The sequence below is a fragment of the Mustela nivalis genome, assembly GCF_964662115.1.
Source record: "Mustela nivalis genome assembly, chromosome: 10".
In the NCBI taxonomy this organism is placed as follows: Eukaryota; Metazoa; Chordata; class Mammalia; order Carnivora; family Mustelidae; genus Mustela; species Mustela nivalis.
The window spans coordinates 33,545,752-33,571,915 of record NC_139029.1 but is presented as its reverse complement, the minus strand read 5'-3'; the positions used below and the strand labels follow the sequence as shown (position 1 = coordinate 33,571,915).

The following is a 26,164-nucleotide window of genomic DNA, read 5'->3' as shown; positions in this document are numbered from 1 at the left end:
TTAATTTTTTCCCCTCTTTATTGTTAGACACAATGTATAAACACGTAAAACAGGAAACAGCAGGGATCCTCTTGGACCTCAAACACCATCAAGGAAGGAAGAGATCCCAGAGACTTTTTTTAAAGTACAAGACATAGTGCCTGAACCAAAGGCATGGAAGGCAGGCCAGAGCCAGCAGAGAGCTGGACTAAAGGCTCCTTCCCTTTCCCCAGACCCAGGATAACCCCACAGAGCCCCTCACCGGTAGCCAGTCCACACAGGCCAGAAGGCCACCCAAGGGAAAACTCTATACCAGAAAGTCTTCTGCTCCTGGAAAGAAGGGCAACACCCTTCCCATCCTTGCTCCCTTGAGGGCTACAACTGAGGAGAGGGGAAGCGGTGTCCCATGTCACTCTGACCCCCTCCCCAGCTGCCCCCATATTTGGCATTTACCAAAGCCTGTCCCAGTTCAGACCCTGACCAGACCTGCCTTGTGCCCAAAGTTTGCTGGGGAGGGATGGAGAGTGGAAGAGGCTGGGCGTGAAACCAAGCAGATCTTTTATTTGCAGTCGTCACTGGGGCCGTTTCTTGTTGCTTATTTGTTTGCTGGCCTGCTCTTCCAGCTGCATGGCCAAGCGCAAGGCCTTGATGACATCTGGAAGGAAGGGGTGGTGGTGCACTGCCGGTCAGGGGGGGTCACAGAGGCCCCTTTCCCTCAGGGCCGACGCCCCACCCTCCAGTCACACCCACCTTGCAGCGCTGAGAAGTGCTTGGCTTGTTGGACCAGGGCAGACTCTGCCTTGTTCACGAAGGTCTCCAGGTCATAGTCTGGCTGCTCGGTCATCTCAGAGAGCTCAAGCCAGCCTGGCCCTTGCTGCGGTGACATGGGGGAAGCGCGTCAGTGCAAAAATGGTCAAACCAACCTAGCAAATCCTTCCTGTGCCCACTACCCACAGCCCGCCCTCTGCCTGCTGACCTCCTCCGGCAGAAATCCTCAGCTTGAATCCATCCTCTTTCCTGCCTCCAACTTGTCCCTCTCCCCAGGTCAAATGAATGTCACAATCTGTCTTGACACCACATCAGAAATGGGAGCAGCAACTTTATTCTTTCACCCTATTTGTGCCCGGATCCTACCAATTTTGCCCCTTATATGGTACTTGAGTCTCATGTCCTCACTCCAGTCCTAAAGTGGCCACGGCCGCCCTCCATCTGGGCACCAACACCTCTCTTGAACTCTTTTAAAAACAATCTCCTAACTGCTCTTAGCTCCAAAATGCCTCTACTCATGCTCTCCCACGTTCCCCAACCAGGCTCCACACTGACCTAAAGCTCTGATGAGACCGTGTCCTTCGATCCAACCACACTCCACTTTATTCCCTTCTAAGGCATCCACTGCCCTCATGGCCAAGTCCAGGCCTTGGGAGTGAACCATAGGTCCTCCAGCATCAGGTCCCCGCTGACCTGGCCACGGCCTTAAGCTCCGTCATCTGCTCACTCCTTTTGCTTTGACCATAGTGAGCCTCTCATTCTTCCTGAAAGTACCAAGGCCTTTGACACATTTGTACCCCTGAGCACTCCGGGGAGGGAGGACAAGCTTAAGCGCTTGCTCTTCACGTCCCCTCCTCAGTTCTAAGTGGCCCAAGCTCCTTTCCGTGCTGCCCCGAGTGCACCACTGGCAGTGCACCTCGGCCCCCCTCTGCTCTCCCACAGCAGGGGTCACAGCAGCACCAGCATCTACTGCCTCCTACATGCGAACTATATGCTGGGCGCTGCTTTAGAAGCAGATCACTTAACCCTCAGGCGCAACCACCCTGTCTTGCCCACTTTAGAGATGAAAGAACCGAGGCCTAGTGATGATAAATGACTTTCTTTTAAATAAGGAAATGACTTTCCTTTAAATAAGGAAATCAGCTTATAAATAGGAGAATCAGGATTGATCTAGTCTTATTTTACAGTATGCTATCCATACCTCGAGTTTTTGGTCTTTGGTTTCAGCACAGTGGTTAACATATAGAAAGCACTCACCAAACACTATGAATAAACAAGCCAAGGTCTCTGCATATAAATCTCCCTCCAATGCCTCAGTCAGGAGCACAGAGGAGAGACACTAGCTCTGGCTAGGAGGGTGGAGGAGAAAGGCTGTGTGGGCCAGGCTGGAGAAGGGGTATGCTAATTAGTTGTTCTAGAACATCTAAATGAATAGGTGGAGAATGAAGGAATGCTAAGTAGAGGCCTGCCTCTTGCCATCCCTATCTGAAGACCCGTGGGAGCAAAGCCCAGGTCATGTTCAAAAAACAGTGCTGAGCACCACTTGAGGGCCTCTGCTAGGATACATATCCAATCCCTCCCTAGTCAGGGCCAGCTCCTCACCTGTATAATCTCCTTGAGTTCCTCCATGGCCCTTTCCTCCAACTCCCTGATCTGAGACATGGCTTCGTTAAAGCTGGACATATGGGAAGATAGTTCCTCCTCTTCCTTGGAGAACTGCAGGGGCCCAAAGGAGAGGTACAAACTGTATGGCCTAGTTCCAGTCTCAGCAGGCCACACTTGTTCTGCCTGGCCCTACCCCACACCTTACATTGCCTGGGATCAGGGACCCATGAGAGCTGGCTTCCATCTCTTCTGTTTCCATTTGAGTTGGCTGCTCCCCACTGGACCCACTGTGCGGGCTCAGCTCCTTGACCCTGAGGAAACAAGACGGTCTCAGAGCCCACAGGAGCCTCCTTGGCACTCACGAGACTGCAGCACCACTCAGACCATGAGGCTCAAAGGGAGAAGCAGCTTTGGCTTTGGCCTAGAGGACCCATGCTGGCTCCCAACCAAGGCCTGAAGGGGACTGGGGCACACCATCTAGCATCATGTCTGAACTCCCAAGTCTCAGCTTCACTGAGTCACAGAAGAATATCCTGAGGCACCGAGACTCCAGAGCTTCTTCCCTCTTCTCTCCTCCCTCCTGCAACCCTCTCCCCATCCCACTGGCCATGGGTACGAGTACCTGTCTGCATATCTTAGTGTGTTTAAAGTGTATTCACAGGAGCTTATGCCCGGTGAGATCATGGCAATCTGCAAAAGGGGGAAACAGGCAGTTAAGTTCAACCCTTAACAAGATCACAAGGGGACCAGACCACCTGCTGCTGGAGACTGCCAGGAACTGTCTGTGTAAGCTCCTGACTCCCACAGAGTATTGGAGCACGGAGCTAATTAAGCACCCGCTCTGTGGCAGGCAACTTGCCCCATGGCCACTGAAAATTAAGGCACCTTGGAAATTGGATATCTGCTTTAAAGGTATATCTGGTTACCGTCCCCCCCAACCCATTGCTTTATCACTTTATTGACCCACTCTCCAAGGTCACATCTTAAGGAGCAGTGGCTCCTGCTGGAACCTTCTATTCACCCAGGCTCAAGAATGATGGGTTAGAGCTTAGTCCGAAATTCCTGCCTTCCCTAGTAGGCCAGAAAGAGATTCCGTGAAGGGGAAGGAGGCAGATCCTAGCTGGCAAGCCTTGTAGATATAATAAGGAAGGGGACAAAAATAATTTACAGCAACAGTCCTTTCCTATTTCTGAAGCTGGGAGCCATAGAGGAGACAAGAATTTCCCTCTCCTGATTCCCACAGCCCTTTTTCTGAGTTGTGGGGCTCCACTTCATGGGGTAAGGGAGCACTGACCATCCCCAAACCAAAAGCTTCCCAGACATACAGTAAAGAGAGCAGATCCTTTCCTTCTCTTTTGAACAGGCAAAGAGGAAATTGGTACTAAAAGGCCATGGCAGGGTGGCAGGGGGAGGGTAAGTTTAGGAGGCAGTGCGGCTGGGCTGCAGTCGCTTGAGCGTCCGATCCTTGATATGGGCTCAGGTCATGATCTCAGGTGCTGGGATTGAGCCCCACACTGGGCTCTGCACTTGGCGAGGAGTCTTTGCAAGGATTCTTTGCAAGGATTCTCTCTCTCTCGTTGTGCCCCTCCCCCTACTTGTGCAAACATGCATGTTCTCTAATAAATAAATAAACCTTTAAAATAAATAAGTGGGGGGGTGCCTGGGTGGCTTAGTCATTAAGCATTTGCCTTCGGCTCAGGTCATGATCCCGGGGTCTGGGGATTGAGCCCTGCATTGGGCTCCCTGCTCAGCAGGAAGCCTGCTTCTCCTTCTCCCACTCCCCCAGCTTGTGTTCCCTCTCTCGCTGTGTCTCTGTCAAATAAATAAATAAAATAAAATCTTTTAAAAAAATAAAATGAAATGAAACAAAGAAGTGCCTAAATAAAAGGCAGCAGGGTTTGCCCACTCAAGATGAAACCTGGAAACCCAGGTGGTCAGGGGTACCAAGCCCGCCCAGAAACAGGACTCAGGGTCTTCCCACGCCATCTCCAGAGCGACCCTACTCACCATGCAGGTCCTCGAGTTCTCCCCGATAAAGGAGTCCCTCAGCACCTGGGTCAGCTTGCTCTCTCGAAACGGGGTATGAGCCTTGTTCTGTCCCAGGGCCCTGATGCACTCCTGTGGGGCGGCAGGGGGCACTGGGGTCCCTTCCTTCCCTTTGAACCACCCACCCCCTTGCTCCCCCCGCAGGAGCCCCCCAGGCCGGCCGCCTGCGCCTCCACCTTCAGAGCCAGGAGGCTCTTGTTGATCTCTGCACCCTCCATGCGGGTCTGCCGGTCAGCGCTGGAAGTGTCCGCACCTCTCTCGTTCCCTGCCAGATCCACCAAAGAGAACTTGCCATGCACTCTCCCTTTGGCTCGAAGAAGAATCTGGAAGCAGGCATGGGAGCGGGAAGAGTTGGAGTTGGCAAACGTCTGCCCAGAGGTCCTGTGTCAAAAGAGAATGAAGAAAGGCTATGAGCCTCTGAAAGTTCCTGGCTGCTGTGACTCCCCAGAGTTCAAGGCACCCCACTTCACTGCACTAAGTTCTCAGTACAAGGGGCACAGGTCAGGACTCCGAGCAGTCCTGTGTCTTCTTGTCCCAGACTTCCGTTTTGTCCTCTGTGGGCAGCAGCTCTCCCTCCAGCTCCAAACCTAACAAGTTTTCCTGGCAGTGAAAGTACCGGATTCTATGCTACGGCCTTAGCAAGACGGCCCAGCTGCACGTGGGGAAGAAGTGGCCTGTGTGGCAGGGCATGGGGGGAGGAAGAGGGGTTGTCACCAACCACTTGTCAAAGCTGAGGAGGGCAGCCCCCTTCCTGGGAGTCCATAAGCCACCCAGCGCTCCACTGCACCATGCCCTCCACTGCACCATGCCCGGAGGCAGAGCACTTCCCTAACTCTGCAGAGGAGCGATAACACCATCACTTCCAGCCACAACTGACCCAGAGCACCTATCTCCCACCACAGAGGGAGAGAAGAGCAAGGAAAAGCCTAGAGAAGTCAGGAAGCATGCTTTGGGGTAAGAACCTGGAAATAAAGTCTGCCTTGGTCGGGGGGCACCTGAGTGGCTTAGTTGGTTAGGCGCCTGCCTTCAGTTCAAGTCATGATCCTGGGGTCCTGGGATCAAGCCCCTCATTGGGCTCCCTGCTTAGCAGGGATCCTGCTTCTCCCTCTCTCTCTGGCATTCCTCCTGCTTGTACTTTCTTGTCAAATAAAAAAATAAATAAAAACTTAAAAAAAAAAAAGTCTGCTTTAGTTACATCTATGACTCTCTGACTCGCTCCTGATGAGCCTCTGGCCCTGGGTCCTCTGCCCTATTGAAAGTCCTCAAGACAGGGGCCCTCACAGCCCTCAGCAAGCTGCAGAGGGCAGCACTCTGCAGAAATAGCAGTAGGCTTGGAGCGAGGGTCTGTCACTTGAGCCAGGGACTGGGGGCCCCTTTCTGTCACCATAATTCTTTTTTCTTTTTTTAAGATTTTATTTATTTATTTGACAGAGAGAGATCACAGGTAGACAGAGAGACAGGCAGAGAGAGAGAAGAGAGGAAAGCAGGCTCCCCACTGAGCAGAGAGGCTGATGCGGGACTCGATCCCAGGACCCTGAGATCATGACCTGAGCCGAAGGCAGTGGCTTAACCCACTGAGCCACCCAGGTGCCCTCCATCACCATAATTCTGACCTGCAGGCACTGCCCATGTCGATCATCTTGATGACATCATCGGCACAGCTAACCAGGCGCTCCTGCAGCCCAACCACCTGCACCTGCTGCTTGCCGTCCTCCAGCACACGCAGCTTGGCTTTCTTGTTGAGCAGGTCGAACAGCTGTGCGGGGCAGGGGAACACACAGGGCAACAAGGCTAAGACCGTCATGGCCTGGGCACCCCACCAAACAGCTCATCCTTCAGGGCCTGTCCGGGCTGAGATAAGGGCTGATAGCAGGGAAGGCAGAGAGGTTAAGCTGAGTGGAGGGCAGTATCTGAGTCGGGCAGCCCAGTGTGCTAGGACTCTGCTACTTTGCCAGCTATGGGAGCCTGGACCCGTCTGTGCCTAACGGTTCCAGCCTTATTCCTCATCTGCAGAATAATGACCATAATGCTTCCTCAGAGGTTATGCTACAGTGATCGAATGAGTTGAGACATGTGCTTAGCACACAATACCATATCAGTAATCCACATTAGCTATAATTATTATTATTAGCATGGAAATCCTGCTCTGAGGAAGGCAGCTCTATATAAGCACGGACGGTAGATAGAGGGTACACAGCATAAGGGGCGGAGGGGAGAGTAAAAGAGATGAACAGAGAACAAACGTACACGATCAGGCGAAGGCTAGAACGGTCATAAAGGAGGTGGGTCAAGGGAAGACAGGGCATACACAAGGCAAACCTCCCCCTCAAGATGGAGCCCTGAGGAGCGTTCCTGACCTACTTGCTGAGCCTGGGCCCCATCTCCCCATCACACACATCAGGGCAGCGGAGCCCATCAAAGCCTTGATGGCCCACAGATTGTTTGGTTTCTACCATTTTTAGCCAATCTCATGGACTTAGATATTTCAGGGGCCCCGACAGTATAAATAGGGGCTCCTTGCCGGCTAGCTACCTTCCCATTATAGATCTCGAAGAATGTCACGTAGACTTCCAGGCCCAGGTTCCGGTAGCGGGGCTGATTCTTCAGGAGGAAGACATCGCGGGCTGCGGGAGACAGCTGGGTAAGCAAGCAGCCTGGCTTCGTGTGCCCGACCTCAGTGTGGCAGAACACATACTTACAGGCCATGGCGTAGATCCCTTTGGATGCATTCTGGGCTTTCCCAGAAAGGTCTCCGCCCATGGTCTGCAAGGGAAGGGGTGAGAGACTGTGGTGAAGGGCCTTGGGCCTAGGACTGAGCACTACAGGCTGTATCACTGCAGCGCGCCCCCGCACAGAAGCTGAGAAGCTGCACCGGCCAAGGTATCCAGCACAAGAGTCTCTGGTGCCGGGGCATCGGCACCAGCAGCACTTTCTGCAGGAAACTTCCCTTTCAGGGACCCACCGTGACACCATGGGCAGGTGTGCTCCCTGCTAGGCCTGAAAACTTACATGTGTCTTGCCACTTCCCGTCTGGCCATATGCAAAACAGGTTGCTTTTCCCCCTTCAAAGATGGTCTGAACCAGTGGCCTTGCTGTGAACCTAGGAGAAAGGATAGGGGAGAATATTTATCTCTCCCTAGAATGTGGCCCTATTGCTCCTTCACTGCAGATCTTCTGGGGTCTTCAATTCCTCCTTCCAAGTACTTGCACTCCTCTCCTGCAAAGTGGTTCCACTGGACCCCACCCTCCACTTATAAACTGAAATTCTTCCAGTCAGCTGGGGAGGGCTGGGCTGACCTGCCAAGAAGATGGTGGCCTTCACTGACCAAGCCACCAGCCCTCCCTCTGACCCTGAAGACCCAAAGTGAAACCCTGAGCTTAGCAGCTGACTGCTAGCATAAGAAACACTACAAAGATTAGAGGAAACCCTCTAAAGTAGGAGCTTAAAATATTTTACACTTTGTGAGCCACATAGGTCTCTCACTTTTTTAAAAAGACTTTTTTAAAATTTCATTTTAAAAAATATTTTATTTATTTATTTGGCAGACAGAGATTACAATCAGGCAGAGAGAGAGAGGAAGGGAAGCAGGCTCCCCCACTGAGCAGGGAGCCCGACATGGGGCTTGATCCCAGGAGCCTGGAATCAAGACCGGAGCTGAAGGCAGAGGCCTTAACCCACTGAGCCACCCAGGCACCCCTAGATTTTATTTTATTTTATTATTTTTTTTAGGTTTTTTTTTTTTCTTTCTAAAGATTTTATTTATTATTTTGACAGATCAGAAGCAGGCAGAGAGAGAGGGAGGAAGCAGGCTCCCTGCCGAGCAGAGAGCCCGATGCAGGGTTCGATCCCAGGACCCCAAGACCATGACCCTAGCTGAAAGCAGAGGCGTAACCCACTGAGCCACCCAGGCGCGCCCCTAGATTTTATTTTTAATTGATCTCTATACCCAATGGGGGCTTGAATTCACAACCCTGAGATCCAGAGTTGCATGCTCCACTGACTGAGCCAGACAGGTGTCCTGCTGTCACATTTAAAAAAAAAAAAAGAAAAAAAGAAATCCTTTAAAAACATAGAAACCATTCATTCTTAGTTAGAGAGCCCTTTTTATAAAAAGGGACTGTGAGCCAAATTTGATCCACGGGCTGTAGTTTGTTATCTTCTGGTCTGGAGCAGTCCTGACAATAGAACTTTGTGCGAGAGCGCCCAGGTGGCTCAATCAGTTAGACATTTGACTCTCGGTTTCAGTTCAGATCATGATCTCAGGATCAGGAGATGGAGGCCGAGTTGGGCTCTGAGCTCGGTAGGGAGTCTGCTTGAAAGATTCTCTCCCTTTGCCCGTGTGTGTGCGCTCTTTCACTCTCCCTAAATATCTAAATCTTAAAAAAAAAAAAAATGAAAGAACTTTCTGTGGTGACAGAAATGCTCTCTACTGTGCTAGTAGCAGCCTTAGCCCCATGTGGCTAGAATGCACTTAAAATGCGGCTAATGTGACTCAAGAATTTAATTCTGGGACACCTGGCTGGCTCAGTTGGTAGAGCATGCAACTTGATCTCAGGGTCATGTGTTTAAGCAAAAAAAAAAAAAAAAAAAAGAGAGAGAGAGAGAGAACCAAATTCTTTTTTTTTTTTTTTTTTTTAAAGATTTTTTATTTATTTATTTGACAGAGAGAAATCACAAGCAGACGGAGAGGCAGGTAGAGAGAGAGGAAGGGAAGCAGGCTCCCTGCTGAGCAGAGAGCCCGATGTGGGACTCGATCCCAAGACCCTGAGATCACGACCTGAGCCGAAGGCAGCGGCTTAACCCACTGAGCCACCCAGGCGCCCGAGAACCAAATTCTTAATCTTATTTTTTACTGAAATAGCTACAGGATGGTGGGGCACCTGGGTGGCTCAGTGGGTTAAGCCTCTGCCTTGGCTCGGGTCATGATCTCGGGGTCCTGAGATTGAGCCCCGAGTTGGGCTCTCTGTTCAGTGGGGAGCCTGCTTCCCCCTCTCTCTGCCTGCCTCTCTCTCTGCCTACTTGTGGTCTCTGTCAAATAAATAAATAAAATCTTTTTAAAAATAAATAAATAGCTACATGATGGAGTGCCTGGTGGGCTCAGTCAATGGAGGGTGTGACTCTTGATCTCTTGATCTCGGGGTTGTGAGTTTGAGCCCCACCTTGGGTGTAGAGACTACTTAAAAATCTAAAAATAAAACTAAAAACTAAAAACCACGTAAGGCTTGTGAGTGCTGTATTAGACAAAGCAGACTCTGACTCAGAGTCAGAGCCAGCTCTGTGATGGCTGACCCAAGGATAATATGAGGCCAGGAAGGGCCTCAGAGTCCCGTGGCTTGAGTAGTTTTACCACAATATCTCGCATGGAAAAGAGGAAGGCTGGGAAAAGGGGGGAGCAAAGGCGCAAGAGACTAACCTGTAGACAACTTCATTTGAAACTGTTTCATCAAATGCAAAGTCAAAGCAGAAGGCTTGGTTCTCCAGATACTTTGTTAAGTCTACTTTTAACTTGGGCTCGTGGACCAAGAGGAGACACTTGCTGGGAATGGAAATCACATCAATTTCTTTCTTGGCCAGTTCTGCAGAAGGAGAGTATTTCAGAGGATTATTCCTGGACACGGAGGATGTCAGACCAGAGCCTCCTTCTGACGGAGCTGGCTTACCTTGTTTATTCAGCGGCCGTTTCCTCACACAGACACAGATCCTGTGTTCTTCGATCTTCAAGAGGATGAGAGAAGACAACCACCCAGTGAAAGGTTAGAGCAATACTGAAAGAACCCTTCCTCTTCCAATCCAGTGTCAGGCTCACTCTGGGGCCAAGACCCGACACCAGGACCCTTGCGCCTCCGCTGTTACTCAGAGCACAGCAGGCAGCACTGAATTTCCTCCCCAGTTTTCTCACGCTGCTGCCTACGGGGTGCAGGTCTACTTCCATGATTCTCAGTAAGGATCTAGCCAACCTATGCAAGTGAGGGTGATAGTTTTGGAGATCAGACTCTCCCATCCAGCCTTAGTAGCTCCAGTCCAGCAAAGGGTACTGAAAATACCTCAAGGGCCAGTGCAGATTCCTGCAGGCCCTCACTCTGCTAAAGAGGAAATTTGTCTTTCATTTGTACACTTACTCAGGAAGGAGGGGTAGAAGCCTTTAGCGTTTACTTACAGGATCTGTCACAGTAAGTGGATGGCATTCCAAAGTAGTCCGAAATTCTTTGATCATCCGGGCAAATTCCCAGTTTGGAAAGCTGTTGTCAAACTCCTGTTTGGGACAAGGGCAAAAAAGGATGGACTGTGGACCTGCTGCCATGTAAGGGCTCTCAAGAGCTCAGCTCTTCACATGCATGCGGCCCTCCAGTAGACAAAGCCCCCCAGTCTTACTTCCTCCCACCCTGGCTCTAGGTTGAGAACTTAGGAACAAATCCCTGAGGACGGAGGTTGGCAGGGAGGTGCCTATGTATGCACCAAACAAATCTAGGAACTAGGGCCAGAGCCACTGTGGCCTTTTTAGGAGACCAGCAGGTTGAGTTTCCCAAGAGCCACGAACCCAATTGAGGGGAAGTGCTCCAAACTGGAACTCCTTTGCAGCACTGCCCCCCGCTCCCATACATGCAGCCGGGGCCAGGGGAGCAGGAAAGCAGGCAACTCTGCCCTGCAGGTCCCTGCGATGGCACATATCAATCAGCAGGACATATTTCTTGCCCGAAGTCTTCAGAAAAATATCTGACTTATTTGTACTCTGAGTCCAAATGAGAAAGCAGTTAAATTTCCTAGATTTCAGAACTGGAGCTTCAGAAATGCTGGGGCCCGACTGTATCTCCATTGCTGGTAAAGGTGCAGTTAAGGACATATGTCCAAAAACCCTTGACCTAAGAAAAGTACCTGTGCTCGCTTTATTCTCATTTCGGAGTTCTGGGCCCTCTTCTCTTCCCGCTTGTTCTTCATTTTCTCCATTTCCTTCACAATACATGATTTCCTCCGAACTGTGGGAGGAGGGGGAAGGAAGCCCACTATTACCTGTCTAAGCCAGCCAGCCTACTCTTCAGCTGCTGTCCTGAGTCCTGGGGCTTTCCCAGGACTAGGCCTTCCTCAGACCCTTGCTTTTAAATGACCATATGCAAGGAGAGGCAGCAACAGATGAGACTGTTGGGAGGGTCAACCCTGCAAAGTAAAGACTTGCACAAGCATTCTAGGCCTAACCCAAGCTCTCTCCACGCCTCTGTAGCATTTTCTAAACAATCAGAAGAGGAAGAAGAGGAGATGCCATCCCTGATTGGTCTGATGGTCATTCTGGGTTATCCTTCAGGTGTTGGCCAAGACTTGAGCTGTGACAACATCTCGACTACATCAGAGGGCTCCTGTCAACTAGTGGGAACAGGGTCACTTCTAGTGAAAGACTGATGCCACAGTCACAGGAAAACATGCTTCCATGTGACAAACATGGTTTGAATTCAGGTGCCAAAGCAGGCTAGGTTTGGGACAGGACGGAACAAAGCAGATAGCTCAGTGTATCTACCTGAGTTCACAGGGTTTGTAGAAGAGCTGCCTCGGATGGAATGGACCTGCTCTTCCACCTCCTCGCTGACCATCGTCAATGGTATTTCAGCCACTGCAGGGCAGGAGGGCCTAGGGGGGCCAGCTGTGGGAGAAGGAGAGTCATTGGAGAAGCAGGTAGGCAAACCAGAGCTGTATTCCTCTGAGCCCCAGCAGGTCACAGGCCAGGATGAGTGCAACACACTGCCGGCCCAGCAAGGGCTGGGGCCCACAGTGAGAGCAGAGCTGGGCTTTCCCTCCACCTCAGCCAGCACCTGTGCCCAGTCAGTCTCCCTGCAGCGGCTGGCTCCTGGCATCAAAATTCTTGGAGGGTGGGGCACCTGGCTGGTCATGCAGTAGACAGTGCAACTCTTAATCTCAGGGTTGTAAGTCTGAGCCCCGTGCTGGGTGTAGAGATTATGCAAAGATAAAATCTTTAAGGGGTGCCTAGGTGGCTGAGTCTCAGTCTGTTGAGTGTCCAACTCTTGACTTTGGCTCAGGTCATGGTCTCAGGGTGATGAGATCAAGATCAGGGAATCTGCTTGGGATTCTCTCTCCCTCTCCTTCTGCACCTACCCCACCACTCTCTCTTTCTCATTCTCTAAAATAAACAAATAAATCTTTAAAAAAAAAAACATAACCTTTAAATTGAAAAAATATATATGTCTTAAAGGATATGTAAATAGCTCAGTACGGACTTCACCACAAAGGGAAACTCTCTAAAGGCCTGAAGATTTCAGGCTTGACCCATGTGTGGGTTCTTAGGCCAGGGCTTTCTACTCATTTGGAAGAAAAGCTAGGACTTTCTGACTTCTCCAAAGCTTTGGAGCCTGGATGGCTAGCAGGAACAGACAGAAAAGCCAGGAGAAACAGGAACCTGAGTACACCTGGGTGGCTGTTGGTTAGTATCTGCCTTTGGCTCAGGTCATGATTCAAGGGTCCTGGGATCGAGTCCTGCATCAGCTCCTTGTTCAGCCAGGAGCCTGCTTCTCCCTCTGCCTGTCTTTCTCTCTCTCTCTGCCAAATAAATAAAATCTTAAAAACAAAAAACAAAAAACAAAACCAGGAACCTGAGTGACAACTGAACATAATAATTCAACCCAGAAAGGTACATCCCATGATAACTCATTACTTTCCATACCTGGTTGTGACTCTTTTATTCACCTTCATTTTATAAGAGCTCAATCTGATACATGTAAGATGTAATGATTATACATCTTACAAAATCTACACCTGCTTTATCTTAATAAAAGCTAACAACTAAAAATATTTTTAGTTTAGTTTCTTTTTAAGATTTTTATTTAGTTGACAGCACGAGCAGGGGCAGAGAATGACAGAGAGGGAGAAGCCGACGCCCCACTGAATAGGAGTCTAACATGGGGCTCAATCCAGGATGCTGGGATCATGACCTGAGCCAAAGGCAGACACTTAACCAACCAAGTCACCCAGGTGCCCTTAAAAATATTTTAAAAATTTCATTTATACAAAATCCAAAAAGGGAAAAAGCTAATTTATGCTATCAGAAGTCAAGATTATAGGTACCCTTAGGGGCTTAGGAACCGTCGGGAGCTTGACGGGGACTGTTGGGTTGCTAGTAACCCTCTGTTCGATCTAGATGTAGTTACATGAGTGTGTTCAGTTTGTGAACCATACACTCAAGGATATGTTTGCTTTTCTGTATATATATTATGTTTCAATTAAATTAAAACAGTAAAATTAAATGATTTCCTAATAAAGGACCAGTGGGATGGGGGTAGAACAGAACTGAAGCCAGGGGAGTAAGGAATCTCAGGATATTCCAGGACAGGGATAGGACAATGTGTGAGGAGCTGTTCCAGAGCCTCTAACAGGGAAAACAGATTCATCACTCACTAGGAACTGAAAAGTGCTTGCGGGAATTTGAGGACGCTGGTAGCTCTACCTCCATATCATTCTCCTGAGTGGTGATGCGAACCTCTGAGACAGTAGACATTCGAGCAGAGCGGCTGCGGAGACCTGGAGATCCAAGGGCAGTGGCCAGTCAGTGCAGCACGATCAGGAGGGCCAATGGGGGCCACTAGGGGGCAACCCTCCAAGATTCTGCACAGGGTCCAGACCCCTAGGAAAGGAGCCCACCAACTTCCCATTCCTTCCACCATAGGAAAAGGAAAAATTAGAAAGGCCAAGTACTAGTGACCCCAAAACTAATCTGCTCATTCTGCCCATCTGAGAGCTCCCAAGAGCAAGGATATCTCTGACAAGAGCATCTGTCTTGAGTAAATGGGGGGACCTACAGCCAATCTGAAATCCTTTCTGAAGATGCAGAGCTAACCTCAGAAAAAAAAGCATTATTAAACCTTAACCATCTTACCCTACCACGGTACAACCTTCCCATATTTTAAAACAACACTGTAAGGTAAGTATCAGTATTCCCATCTGATGGGGGTGGGGCACAATAGCTCGGAGAAATTAAGCGATTTGCCCATAGTCACACTCAATTAGTAAAGGTTGGAGCCAGGATGTGAACCCAAGACTTTTAAGATTCCAAACCCTGGGCTTTTCCCACTGCTCCAGGATGCTTTACAGAGCCGGGCCCAGCCACATCATCAGATCACTACATCATCAGGGTCAGCTACACTGATTTTCTGGAATCTTAAAATAATGCTTAACTGAGAAAAAATGGAGTTGTATTTGAATTCTTGTTAATTTCTACCCATTTATATAATTTGCCTCCATAAGACAGAAACAATTTATCACCTACGAAGTCAAGTCAGAAACTTGGAAATAGAATACGTGGTATAACATGTGCAAACATTAACTTGGATGGAATTTGAGACTCCTGTGTCTAGGCTGATCTGATGGCTCTGTATCAACCATTTCTTTCATTAAGAGCATAAATTGCCATCATTTTCCTATTTTCCAAAAGATTTGTTGTCATCTCGTGTTTCATTTCTACTGCTGAACAGCATGCACCCGTATCAGTATCTGTTTTCCATTGACAGGGGCTGGGCAATGTCCTCTGAGCACAGGCATATGCAGTGCAACCATTCCCATTTCTCTCGCAGGTGCCCAGGGTACAGCTAGCAAGAAGGCCAGCGGCCTACCGCTCAGGCCCAGCCCAAGCTTGCAATAGCACCACCTTCCACTTGGGCTCCCCCTAACCTGAAGCTCCAGGCAAGTAGTTTCTGGGCCCCTGCAGTAGGTGGACCCTGTCGGGCAGGGATCGCCCCTGGCTGGGACAGGCCGCGCAGGCTGTGAGGGATAGCTGGCTCTGAGTCATGAGTGGGATTTCTTGGGCAGTTTGTACCTACAGCCACCGCACCCCCTACAGCTACAGACTATTACGGTCAGAGTTGGTTTAAGTGGACTACTTCTGCAGAGCAAGCCCACCCTTCTCCTAGACTTCAAGGCAAAGCTCCTACTCGTCCCATCCTGCCTTAGCCGCAGATCTCCACAGCAACATCGACTATTGCTAAACAGCCTGGACCTAGCTTTTCTCTCAGCCTGCTCCCCACCTCACTCCAAGGCACACTGTTCCTTTGAGGAAAGAAAACAGGCCCATGGGTGGCTGATTACTGCTCTGGATTCTACAGGAAAGGCTTTGAAGCCAACTGGCAAATTTCCCAAATGAATCAGGTCCTTGGAAGGTTGGCCTAAGGGCTGGATTCTATTTTTTTTTTTAAAGCACTTTATTTAGGTATGATTGAAATACAAAAAGCAGATATTTATTCAACTCGATGTGTCTGAAGATAAACACCCATGGAACTATCATTATAATAATCGATGCCATAAACTAACCCATCACTTCCTAAGGTTTGTTCCTACTGTTTTGTAGTTTGTTTATTTTTGTTTCGTTGTTAATATACGATCCACCCTCACAGTAAAATTTTAAGTACACAATATACTGTTGCTAATCACAGACCAGATTTTTTTACATAAGCTCTCCAGAACTTATTTCCTATCAGTGAAGTTTCTCATGAAACTTTGTACTCTTTGACGAAAATCTCCGTATTTCTCCCTCCCTGTAGGTTGGATTCTTCCTAAGATGCTTGGAAGACAGCGCAGGACTCAGCCCACGTACAGTCAGTCACCTGCTAAAGTGGAGCAATGATTCTATGTCACCACTTCCTGTGCCCCAGCAACATTACTCCAGGCACAAACCCCATGACAGTAAGCCAAGAGAAATCCATTTACCTTCCTTCGGAGCAGGAATTTTGGAGTTGACTGATCTGCGTTTTTGTTTCTGAAAAACAGAACAGACCATCACAATATATGGCTCCTATCAACATTCAAGGACCTATCTTGGGTCTATGTGTCAAGCTGAAGTCCTAGGCAGTCCCAGAAAATCAGCAAACGTCAACAAGCCAAGCAGATCACCTGGAGCACTGGTTCGGCCACATGACAAGCACCTACCTGGACTGTTACATTCTCCTGCAGGGGCAGATTGTCCTTTGGGTGTAAGGGAAGAAGTTGTAAAAGCTCTGGGTTTATTGCGGCCACATCATCAAAATCAATCTGCAGAGAGCAAGTAAAAAGTTTTGGTGGAACAACATAGCTTCTTCAATCCAATCGCATCTCTGCAACCAAGGCTACCCCTAGATTCAGAATTTACCAATTTTATAAGTTCCACCAAGTACCAATAACTATAAACAAATAGTCGTTAGTCGTGGTTTACCATCTAGATGGATATTGGTTCCCGATTGCCAAGCCAATGGTAGATGTTGGTGATGAGAACGAGGTAAAGAGGAGGGTAGGCAGACAGGCAAATAGGCAGTCCACAGTAGATCTAGGCCACCTGGCTCCCCTACTGTTCTGCTGGGCAGCGGGGTCCTGCTGGGCACCGTCCCCTGAACACTTCTTGCTGACACGAAGGAGGAAACAAGTTCTAACTGCCTCGGAGATAGTAAAAATGGAGGGCCCTTCTGGATCTTACGGGCGGGGAAAAGTTCCCGAGAGCTGCTACCTAACCCTAAGTCTACCTACATTTTCTACTGGGCCCAGAAACTTCTTCCCCAGTCACAGCTTCCTGCTCATGCCTTCCCTACTTCATGCTCGTGCCTTTAATGAGGTCACAATTCTAGGTTTACATCACTAGAGTCCTGCAACCCTCTAGGAACAACTCAAACTTCATCAGCATAATTCACAGCAGTTCACAACACAGTACCAATGTGGTTATCTGCATCTCGAAATGGTTCCGAGCTGAAGCATGTACTCCAGGATGCAAGTTTTACTTCCTACATATGCAACCTGTGTTTATTAACTAGCTTATTTAAACATTTTTTAGGCACGATTAAGGCACTAGGGGGGAAAGTATTCAAAGATGAATTAAGACAAACATTGCCCTTGTCTTCAGTTAGCTCATATTCTAATGGAGAAATCATGTGGACAGAGAGCTAGAAACTAGGGCAGCACAAGACAAGGATAGAATCACCAAATGCAAAAGCTAGCAAGTACTTCAGTAACCAAACTTTTGTGTCTGTTTCTTGGAAAGCTACAGACCCTTACACCTCTCCTGTTTCTGACACTTAAACCACAGAAAACAAACAACAGAGGAGACCAATGATCTAACCATAGTTCTGGCATTAAGCAACTCTCATACTGATGATTCAGAGTGAACACCTCAGTTAACATCTCAGGAAGAAGGAGTAAGAGTGACAGTCTGAAGGTAGCAAGGCACTAGGCACGGTCACAGTGTGGGGCCTGGACACATCTACCCATGGGGCCAGCATACTTTGCAAGAAGGGTGTATGGTGGGGCGCCTGGGTGGCTCAGTGGGTTAAGCCTCTGTCTTCGGCTCAGGTCATGATCCCAGGGGCCTGGGATCGAGTCCCACATTGGGTTCTCTGCTCAGCAGGGAGCCTGCTTCTCCTCATCTCTCTCTCTCTGTCTGTCTCTCTGCCCATTTGTGATCTCTCTCTCTGTCAAATAAATAAATAAAATCTTAAAAAAAAAAAAAAAGTTTACCATAACGATAATTGTAAGCAAGATATTGTAATACCACAGAAAGACTAGATTAAAGCAACAGAATATATATTAAAAAAAAAAAAAAAAAAAAAAGGGTGTATGGTATAAGGAAAAAGGATGACTGACGTCAGATCCTGAAAAGGCCTTGAATACCAAAGATGTTCAGACCTTATTCAAAGGCAGTATCTGAGCTGGAGTGAACCCCTGCAAGAGCTATATTTCTAAATAACAAAAAAAGGCTAACAAACGAAACCACAAGGAATTACTAATAGCTGGTTGAAAAGAATTTTAGGAACCTCTTGACTCAAGGGCAGATAGTGTAAAGTATTCAATCCTTTTATTTCTCAAATATACCACCTAAATATCTGCATACCTTCCAGAGGGGACTATGCTAGGCAAGTCTTTTTCATGTGTTACCGCATTATGCTCCATGAAAGAAGGTCCAGGTCTGTCTTATTCACCTCAGTGTCCCATCTGGCATTTTGGAACCATTACAAAAGTGTCTGCTGAATAAATCCTGACAATAGCCTTCTGAGGTAGATATTATTATCAACCTCATTTTTTTGGTGAGGAAGCTGGATTTCTTTCTTTCTTTCTTTTTTTTTTAAGATTTAGTTTATTTATTTGACAGAGCGAGAAAGATCAAAGTAGGCAGAGAGGCAGGCAGAGGGAGATGGGGAAGCAGGCTCCCCGATGAGCAGAGAGCTCAATGTGGGGTTCGATCCCAGGACCCTGGGATCATGACCTGAGCTGAAGGCAGAGGCTTACCCCACTGAGCCGTGCCCCAGGAAACTGGATTTCTAAGAGCTGGAAACATGCATGAGAACACAAAATAGTATGCAGAGGCAGACTAGAATCCAGGTCTTCATACTTCTAGCCCAGTGAACTTTTTATCACACCACAACGCCTCTAAAACATAAATGCCTTAGTCATACCTCTCCTCTTCTCAAAATCTTTCCAATTCTCCCCAGAGCCTACAGAAGAAAACCTTAAACATCTCAGTGCCAGAGATGAAGACCCTCTGGTCCCCTTTTTCAACTGTTCAGCATCCCGAGCCTTCCACTGCCTGGAGCAAGCTTCTTTACTAGTACCTATGAGGGCCATCGAACTGTTTCGGCTAAGCCTTCCCATCACACCCCCACCAGTCAAGCCCATCTTCAGTATGTTACCACCTCTGAGATGCTCTAGCTCTATTCATCTTGCCATTTATCAACAAGGTGCCCTCTGTTATTTGGTGTTTCAGGAATATTTTGTCTCCTCAACCGGGTTATCAATTTTGCTCTCTAAACTGATGCCATAGGTAGTTTGCACTCAGAAGCTAGGGTACATAAGCAAGGTTTTAGGATTCTGTGCAGTTTGTCTTCTACAGACACACCAGAAACTGTTGATTGCTTCAATTTAGACCAGGCCTGACTAAATAAATTCCGAACACATCCAAAGAGGACCATGTTTTAAGATTAGGGAGGACAAGGCAGCATCAGATACAAGGCTCTCACAAGTTCCATTTCCAAATAGATCTTTTTGTTTGTTTTTTTATTTTATGTAATCTATCTGTCCAACAAGGGGCTCAAACTCAGGACCCTGAGATCAAGAGTCGCATGCTCTACAGGCTGAGCTAGCCAGGTGCCCCCTCACACAGATCTTTTAGGGAAGAAGGTGTTAAATGTGGTAGAGGCATTCTCATAGAACTTACCTCTTTGCCCTTTGTGGCATCTCCTTCTGTCCATTCCACTGAAACGCAGGATTTCTCCAAATTCACAGTCCTTATATTGGCACTGTGGATTACGCCTACGGTATGAAAGTCCAGTTTACATCTTTTTCACTTATAGAATCCCACAAAGACTCTAATGTGGAGTTGACCTGAGGGAAGGGACCGCTGCCTTTTTCTTTATTTTTCACACAAGAAGACAAATCTCCTGGCACCTCACGCATAGAATATCCCACTATGAGGTAGGCAGGGAACAGGACTTAAACTGTGCTGCAGGAGTAAGGATTCATCTCCACTCAAAAGAGAGAGTACAGGGGCGCCTGGGTGGCTCAGTGGGTTAAGGCCTCTGCCTTCGGCTTGGGTTGTGATCCGAGGGTCCTGGGATCGAGCCCCACATCGGGCTCTCTGCTGGACAGGGAGCCTGCTTCCCTTCCTCTCTCTCTCTGCCTGCCTCTCTGCCTACTTGTGATCTCTGTCTGTCAAATAAATAAAATATTAAAAAAAAAAAAAAGAGAGAGAGAGAGAGGGTACAGCAAGGTCAAGGTGTATTTGGGCAGAGGAGTCACTCTAGTCCTTAGGTACTGTTCCTCAACATGCACCTGAGCCCTCAACATGCTCTAGAGCCCTCGGGTTTCCTTACCTCACTCCCGATGGTTATATCTGACCATTCTAATGACAGGGTATTATTAGACCTGCCAGAGATGCGGTAGCTGCTTAACCAAAAAAAGTGGACAGAATTGCACGCTCCTCAAGAGCAAAGATCTTTTCTGTCTGATTAACCCTGAATCCCAGTGCCTGACATACTGCAAATGCAGAATATTTAGAGAGGAATACAGTGGCCAGGAAGCCGAGGTCCCTACAAAAGCAAGGCAGTTTCAGAGGAGAACTCTGGAGGCGAAGTGAAACTAGCAATCCTAACTTCCCTAGAAGGACCACTGACTTGGAGGAGCCCCGCCCACTTCCGAGGACCGGCAGGGGATCCACCGCCAGGGGAAGCCCTGGACCCGGGTAGAAAAGACCGACTGCCAGTGCAGACACCCAGACCAGGTGGAGGCGGGGGAATTCCCAACAGTATCTCGGCCCTGCCGTTTGTGGGGGGAGCAGTAATTTCAGCCGTCTCACAGCCCAAGTGTCCTCTTGATCTCGCGACCCCGCCTCTCACCATTACTGCGTTGGATCTTGATGGTAAGACCGGGAAACAGGCGGGCCTGAAGGGACGAGTCCATGGGCAGTCGCCGGGAAGAGAAACACGAAATGCAAAAAAAAACACAAACAAAACCCCCAAAACCCAAAAAACAAACCCACAGCTCCGGTATCCCTGCCAAGTCTTAACGCTGCGCAAACCGCCGCAGTTTAAATCCCGCGCGCCGGCGTCTCTCACAACGTCATCACGCTGCCACTGGCCTCGCTTCCGCCAGACACGTCGCCCTCCACAGCCTATTGGGATATGTAGTCTCGGGTCGGTTTTCCGGCGCCTAGGACCGCCCACCCGCCAGCCACACCCCCACGCGCTGGGCCTAAGGGGAACTTGGGAAGGGTCCGTGACGGGAGATTTCCTGTTCCCTGCGTAAGGCGGAAAGCTCTGTGTGCAACTGGTTTCCCCCAAACTGAGAAACTCCAGTATGGTGTTTGAGACCGAGACCAGAGGGTCCTTCAGACAGGGGTTTAAATCGCGACTTCTTCAGCTGCTAGTTGAGAAACTGAATTCGTGCTTTCCTTTGCGCAATGAGGAACGTTCTTTCTCTTTTCTCTCTCTCTTTTTAAAAAAATTTATTTGACAGATAGAGAGAAAGCACTATCCGGGGAGCGGGAGAGAAGTAGGCTCCCCGCTGAGCAGGGAGACCCACATGGGGCTTGATCCTAGGACCCTGGGATCATGACCTAAGCCGAAGGCAGGAGCCTGGATCGTGCTTTCACCCTCATGGAGTTATTGCGAAATTTAAATGAGGATCTATGTTTAAAGTGCCTGGAAGACACATTACCTGGGCATTTACTGTCTACCACGTGCTAGGCATGGTGCTGGGTGCTAAAAGATAATAATAGTAAACAAAACATAGTTGTGCCCTTCTTGACCTAACGTTTCTAATGTGAACAGGGACAAAACAAAGTAACAAGTAAATTACAAGCTGTGGGAAGTGCTCTGAAGGAAACTGAGATCTGAGAGAGGACATAATGGATGAGCCTCCTTTATTACTATTTTTTTAAGATTTTATTTATTTATTTGACACTGGGAACAAAAGCAGGGGGAGTGAGAGAGGGAAAAGCAGGCTTCTGCTGAGCAGGGAGCCCTATGTAGGACTCTGTCCCAGAACCCTGGGATCATGACTTGAGCCAAAGGCAGATGCTTAAGGACTGAGCCACCGAGGTGCCCAGAACTTACTTTAGATAAAGTGGCCAGGGAAGAAATCTTTGAAGTGATACCTAACCTGAGTCTAGAGAACAAGAAGGAACAAACTATGTCAAAGCGGAGGGCAGGAAGGTGGAGAGCATCCCAGACTAAGATCAGAGGATGGCGTGTGCAAAGGCCCGGAAGCAGGAAAGAACTTAATCTTGTTTGAAGAACTGAAAGAAGCCCTTGAGGCTGGAAAGCAAGAGGAGGGGGGAGAGGGGTGAAAGCATGTAGCATCTTCTAGCCCATGGTAATAATTCTCTTAGTAAATGAGAAGTCTTTGAAGAATTTTACACAGAGGAGTGACAAGATCTGAGTAACATTTGATTTTACGTATGTCAGTCTTTCTGATATGTGGACAACTGTTTTGAAAAAGATAGGTTGGAAATGAGATCATTTAGTAGGCAAGAATTATGCTGGCCTAGCCTGGGGAAGGGATAATGGAAATGTAGCTAAGAGAATGGCTTAAATTTTAGGAGACGGAATGGATGGGTCTTGTTGACGGGTTGGATATGGGTGTGAAGGAGAAGGAGTAATCATGGTTGATCACTGGTTTGTGGCTAGAGCAACTGGGTAGGTAGATGATGAACTATTTCCTGAAATGGGCGAGTGGATTTGTGAAGGAAACAGGTGTGTATACAGGGTATAAGTTCCATTATGGTAATATTGAGTATGAGATGTCGAGAGTTTAAGTGTCAAGTGAGCAGTGAATATACAAGCTAAGAGCTCAGGGAGAGATCAAGGCCAGAGATAGAGATTTGGTAGCTATTTTTATGTAGTTGTATATAACTGTCATGGAACTGAATGGGATCTAGAAGAACATCAGTAACTGAGCCATGCAGCCAGCAGGCCAGCATTTTGAGGTAGGGCAGAGGAGAAGCAGCAGGATATGAGATTAGCGTGGTTTGAAGGCTGAGGAAAACCAGGGAGTAGAAGCCTAGGAAGGAGTGAGGAAGGAGGAAAGAAATCAGGAGAGCTGTGGAAAGGGCGGGTAAGATGAGGGCATAGAAATATCCTTTGTTAGCACTTAAGTCATTGATGACCTTGAACAATCTTGGTGAACTATTGAGGGTAAGAGTCTAATTAGGGAGAGTAGAAGTGGGATATTGCTTAAGGATACATACATATGTAATGAAAGAATAAAGATATATTTGCGAAAGATAAACACTAAAGATTTGGGAGAGCAGTTGCCTCCAGCAGAGAGGATAATGAGATTAGAGAGGGTATTGCAGAAATATATAACTTTTCATTTTTTTACATGAATCATGCTTATATATAAGTGTGCATTATGTTATTTTCTCTACCTCCTGTTTTAGGAATCTGATGTAAATTTGGATCCATTCCTACATTTTTTGCTTTTTCTACTTGTGGGTCCAGGCAGTTGCAAACTTCCATGCTGTTTTCCCAAGGCCTATGTGGAACCCTTGGGGCACATGGGTTTTTGCAGAGGACTTATTTCCGGTTCCACAACCTAGGGACCAGATCCAGTGAATTTTTCCTGGCCCTACATTGGTAATAAACCTCCTTGCCTCCCGTTGTAGGAACTGGAAGTCAAGAAATTAACATGGAAAGGGGCACCCGGGTGGCTCAGTTGGTTAAGTGTCTGACTTTGACTCAGGTCATGATATCAGGGTCTTGGGATCCAGGTCCCCCATAAGGGTTCATGCTCAGCGGGGAATCTGCTACCCCTTCTGCCTGTCCCCCCTGCTCAGGCTCTCTGTCTTGCTCTCGAATAAATAAATAAAATATTTTAAAAAATTAATTAACATAGAGCAGTCCAAAACCAGTAAAACCCACAGGAAACTCAGTTGTCAAAGTCGAGAATTCCTTTGTGCTAAAAAGGAAGACAGAAGTCAGAGTAGTAAGGGAAACTGACCCTGGAGAGGCCCATGGTCTGAGAATAATGAAACCTTTAAGACATTAGAAAATACAAAGCCATTAGATTAAGGATACATATGTCAGGAACTCTAGGATATGACCGCAGACACATTACCATGACAGAAAAAAAAAAAGGCCCTCTGCTCCTTGAGCTGGTAATAGAATAATCAGAATCTATAAAATTGTTATGCTTAATATTGAAAAGAAAGAATTAAAAAATAAATCATTGTGGGGTGCCAGCTAGCTCAGTTGATAGAGCACATGACTCTTGATCTCGGGGTTGTGAATTTGAGCCTCACGTTGGGTATTGAGATTACTGAAAAATAAAATCTGGGTGGCTCAGTGGGTTAAGCCTCTGCCTTCAGCTCAAGTCATGATCTCAGATTCCTGGCACCCCCGCCTCTGCCGGCCTACTTGTGATCACTCTCTCTTCTGCCTACTTGTGATCTCTGCCTGCCAAAAATAAATAAAAAAAATCTTTAAAAAGCAATAATAAGCAGTGTGGAGATTCCTCAAGAAATTAAAAATAGAACTTCCCTATGACCCTGCAATTGCACTCCTGGGTATTTACCCCAAAAATATAGATGTAGTGAAAAGAAGGGCCATCTGTACCCCAATGTTTATAGCAGCAATGGCCACGGTCGCCAAACTGTGGAAAGAACCAAGATGCCCTTCAACAGATGAATGGATAAGGAAAATGTGGTCCATATACACTATGGAGTATTATGCCTCCATCAGAAAGGATGAATACCCAACTTTTGTAGCAACATGGATGGGGCTGGAAGAGATTATGCTGAGTGAAAAAAGTCAAGCAGAGAGAGTCAATTATCATATGGTTTCACTTATTTGTGGAGCATAACAAATAGCATGGAGGACATGGGGAGTTAGGAGAAGGGAGTTGGGGGGAATTGGAAGGGGAGGTGAATCATGAGAGACTATGGACTCTGAAAAACAATCTGAGGAGTTTGAAGTGGCAGGGGGTGGGAGGTTGCAGTACCAGGTGGTGGGTATTATAGAGGGCACGGATTGCATGGAGCACTGGGTGTGGTGAAAAAATAATGAATACTGTTATGCTGAAAATAAATAAATTTAATTTTTTTTTAAAAAGCAATAATAAGGGGCGCCTGGGTGGCTCAGTGGGTTAAAGCCTCTGCCTTCGGCTCAGGTCATGATCCGAGGGTCCTGGGATCGAGCCCCGCATCCGGCTCTCTGCTCAGCAGGGAGCCTGCTTCTTCCTCTCTCTCTGCTTGCCTCTCTGCCTGCCTGTGATCTCTGTCTGTCAAATAAATAAATAAAATCTTAAAAAAAAAAGCAATAATAAAATAAAATCTTAAAAAAATCATTGTGAACAGCACCTGGGTGGCTCAGTGGGTTAAAGCCTCTGCCTTCAGCTCAGGTCATGATCCCGGGGTCCTGGGATTGAGTCCCGCATCAGGCTCTCTGCTCAGCAAGGAGCCTGCTTCCCTTCCTCTCTCTCTCTGCTTTCCTCTCTGCCTGCTTGTGATCTCTGTCTGTCAAATAAATAAATAAAATCTTAAAAAAAATCATTGTGAAAATATAGAGCAATATATAAAAAGTAACAGATATATTGGACAAAAATAACAAAAACTTTTTAAATAAAGGCATTGAAATTAAAAAAGAAAACCTCTGGAACTATACTACAACTCCCAATGAAATAAATGATTTAGTGGGTGGTAGGTGAAAGGTTACTGAGTACAGGATGTTTGCAGGATGCCAGAGTATTGCTCCATAAGTAATTCGCGCTGACAGTTTACAAAGGGAAAGCATACCTTTATATGGATGATGTGGCAGTCCCTACTGCAACCAAGCGATCAAACTTAGCATCACCAGTTATGAGCGACCTGACATTATGTGTCTCCTGATAGGCTATCATATGAACTACACAGAAACATCCAAGAGATAACAACGCCAAAAATGTATAACCTAAATCCAGTCTAGCCCCTAGACTTGACTTCCTGCTTCCAGGAAATGCAAGGGATGGAGGAACGAACTGAAAAACACCAGGAGGGATAATGAGGCAAATTTAGAATGCAGGACACTTTACAAGATATTTAGCCTGGTCTCTTCAAAAAGCTCCTACCAAGAAAAAAGTATAAAGACAGTTCTAGATTAAAAGATAATACAAGAGGGGCACCTGGGTGGCTCAGTGGATTAAAGCCTCTGCCTTCAGCTCAGGTCATGATCCCAGGGTCCTGGGATTGAGTCCCTCATCAGGCTCTCTGCTCAGCGGGGAGCCTGCTTCCTCCTCTCTCTCTCTGCCTGCCTCTCTGCCTACTTGTGATCTCTGTCTGTCAAATAAATA

At 47.6% G+C, this 26,164-nt stretch overlaps 1 protein-coding gene and 1 long non-coding RNA gene across 3 annotated transcripts; one reads left to right on the top strand and one right to left on the bottom strand.

The window, feature by feature from the left end:
• KIF2C (kinesin family member 2C) lies at positions 1–25,352 on the bottom strand. Of its 2 annotated transcripts, XM_082687254.1 has the most exons (22): positions 25,197–25,352; positions 20,737–21,011; positions 19,560–19,654; positions 16,316–16,417; positions 16,097–16,145; positions 13,796–13,918; positions 11,907–12,029; positions 11,273–11,373; positions 10,557–10,652; positions 10,060–10,114; positions 9,813–9,975; positions 7,408–7,498; positions 7,098–7,161; positions 6,931–7,022; positions 6,012–6,154; positions 4,575–4,779; positions 4,360–4,470; positions 2,975–3,042; positions 2,558–2,663; positions 2,350–2,463; positions 730–853; positions 1–634 (listed from the first exon to the last, which is right to left on the bottom strand). In XM_082687254.1, exons 2-22 carry the CDS (start codon positions 20,798–20,800, stop codon positions 552–554), a joined length of 2,172 nt encoding a protein of 723 aa, XP_082543380.1. In that variant the 5' UTR covers positions 20,801–21,011; positions 25,197–25,352; the 3' UTR covers positions 1–551. The 2 variants fall into 2 exon arrangements, with proteins under 2 accessions (XP_082543380.1, XP_082543381.1); XM_082687255.1 differs by lacking the exons at positions 19,560–19,654; positions 20,737–21,011; positions 25,197–25,352 and adding an exon at positions 16,578–16,952.
• On the top strand, positions 9,830–16,449 carry LOC309842719. The gene is made up of 2 exons (XR_014299743.1): positions 9,830–10,152; positions 15,931–16,449. It is a non-coding gene; the product is annotated as an uncharacterized lncRNA (long non-coding RNA).
• Positions 25,353–26,164: the final 812 nt, after the last annotated feature.

Bases quoted from the DNA above. Each gene is read 5' to 3' on its own strand.
- KIF2C (XM_082687254.1), bottom strand. From the start codon at position 20,800: ATGGACTCGTCCCTTCAGGCCCGCCTGTTTCCCGGTCTTACCATCAAG. The intron at 16,418-19,559 runs GTAAGTTCTATG...TGCTCTCTGCAG, and splicing joins ATGCCACAAAGGGCAAAGAG to ATTGATTTTGATGATGTGGC. The intron at 4,780-6,011 runs GTCAGAATTATG...CTTTTGACACAG, and splicing joins GACATGGGCAGTGCCTGCAG to GACCTCTGGGCAGACGTTTG.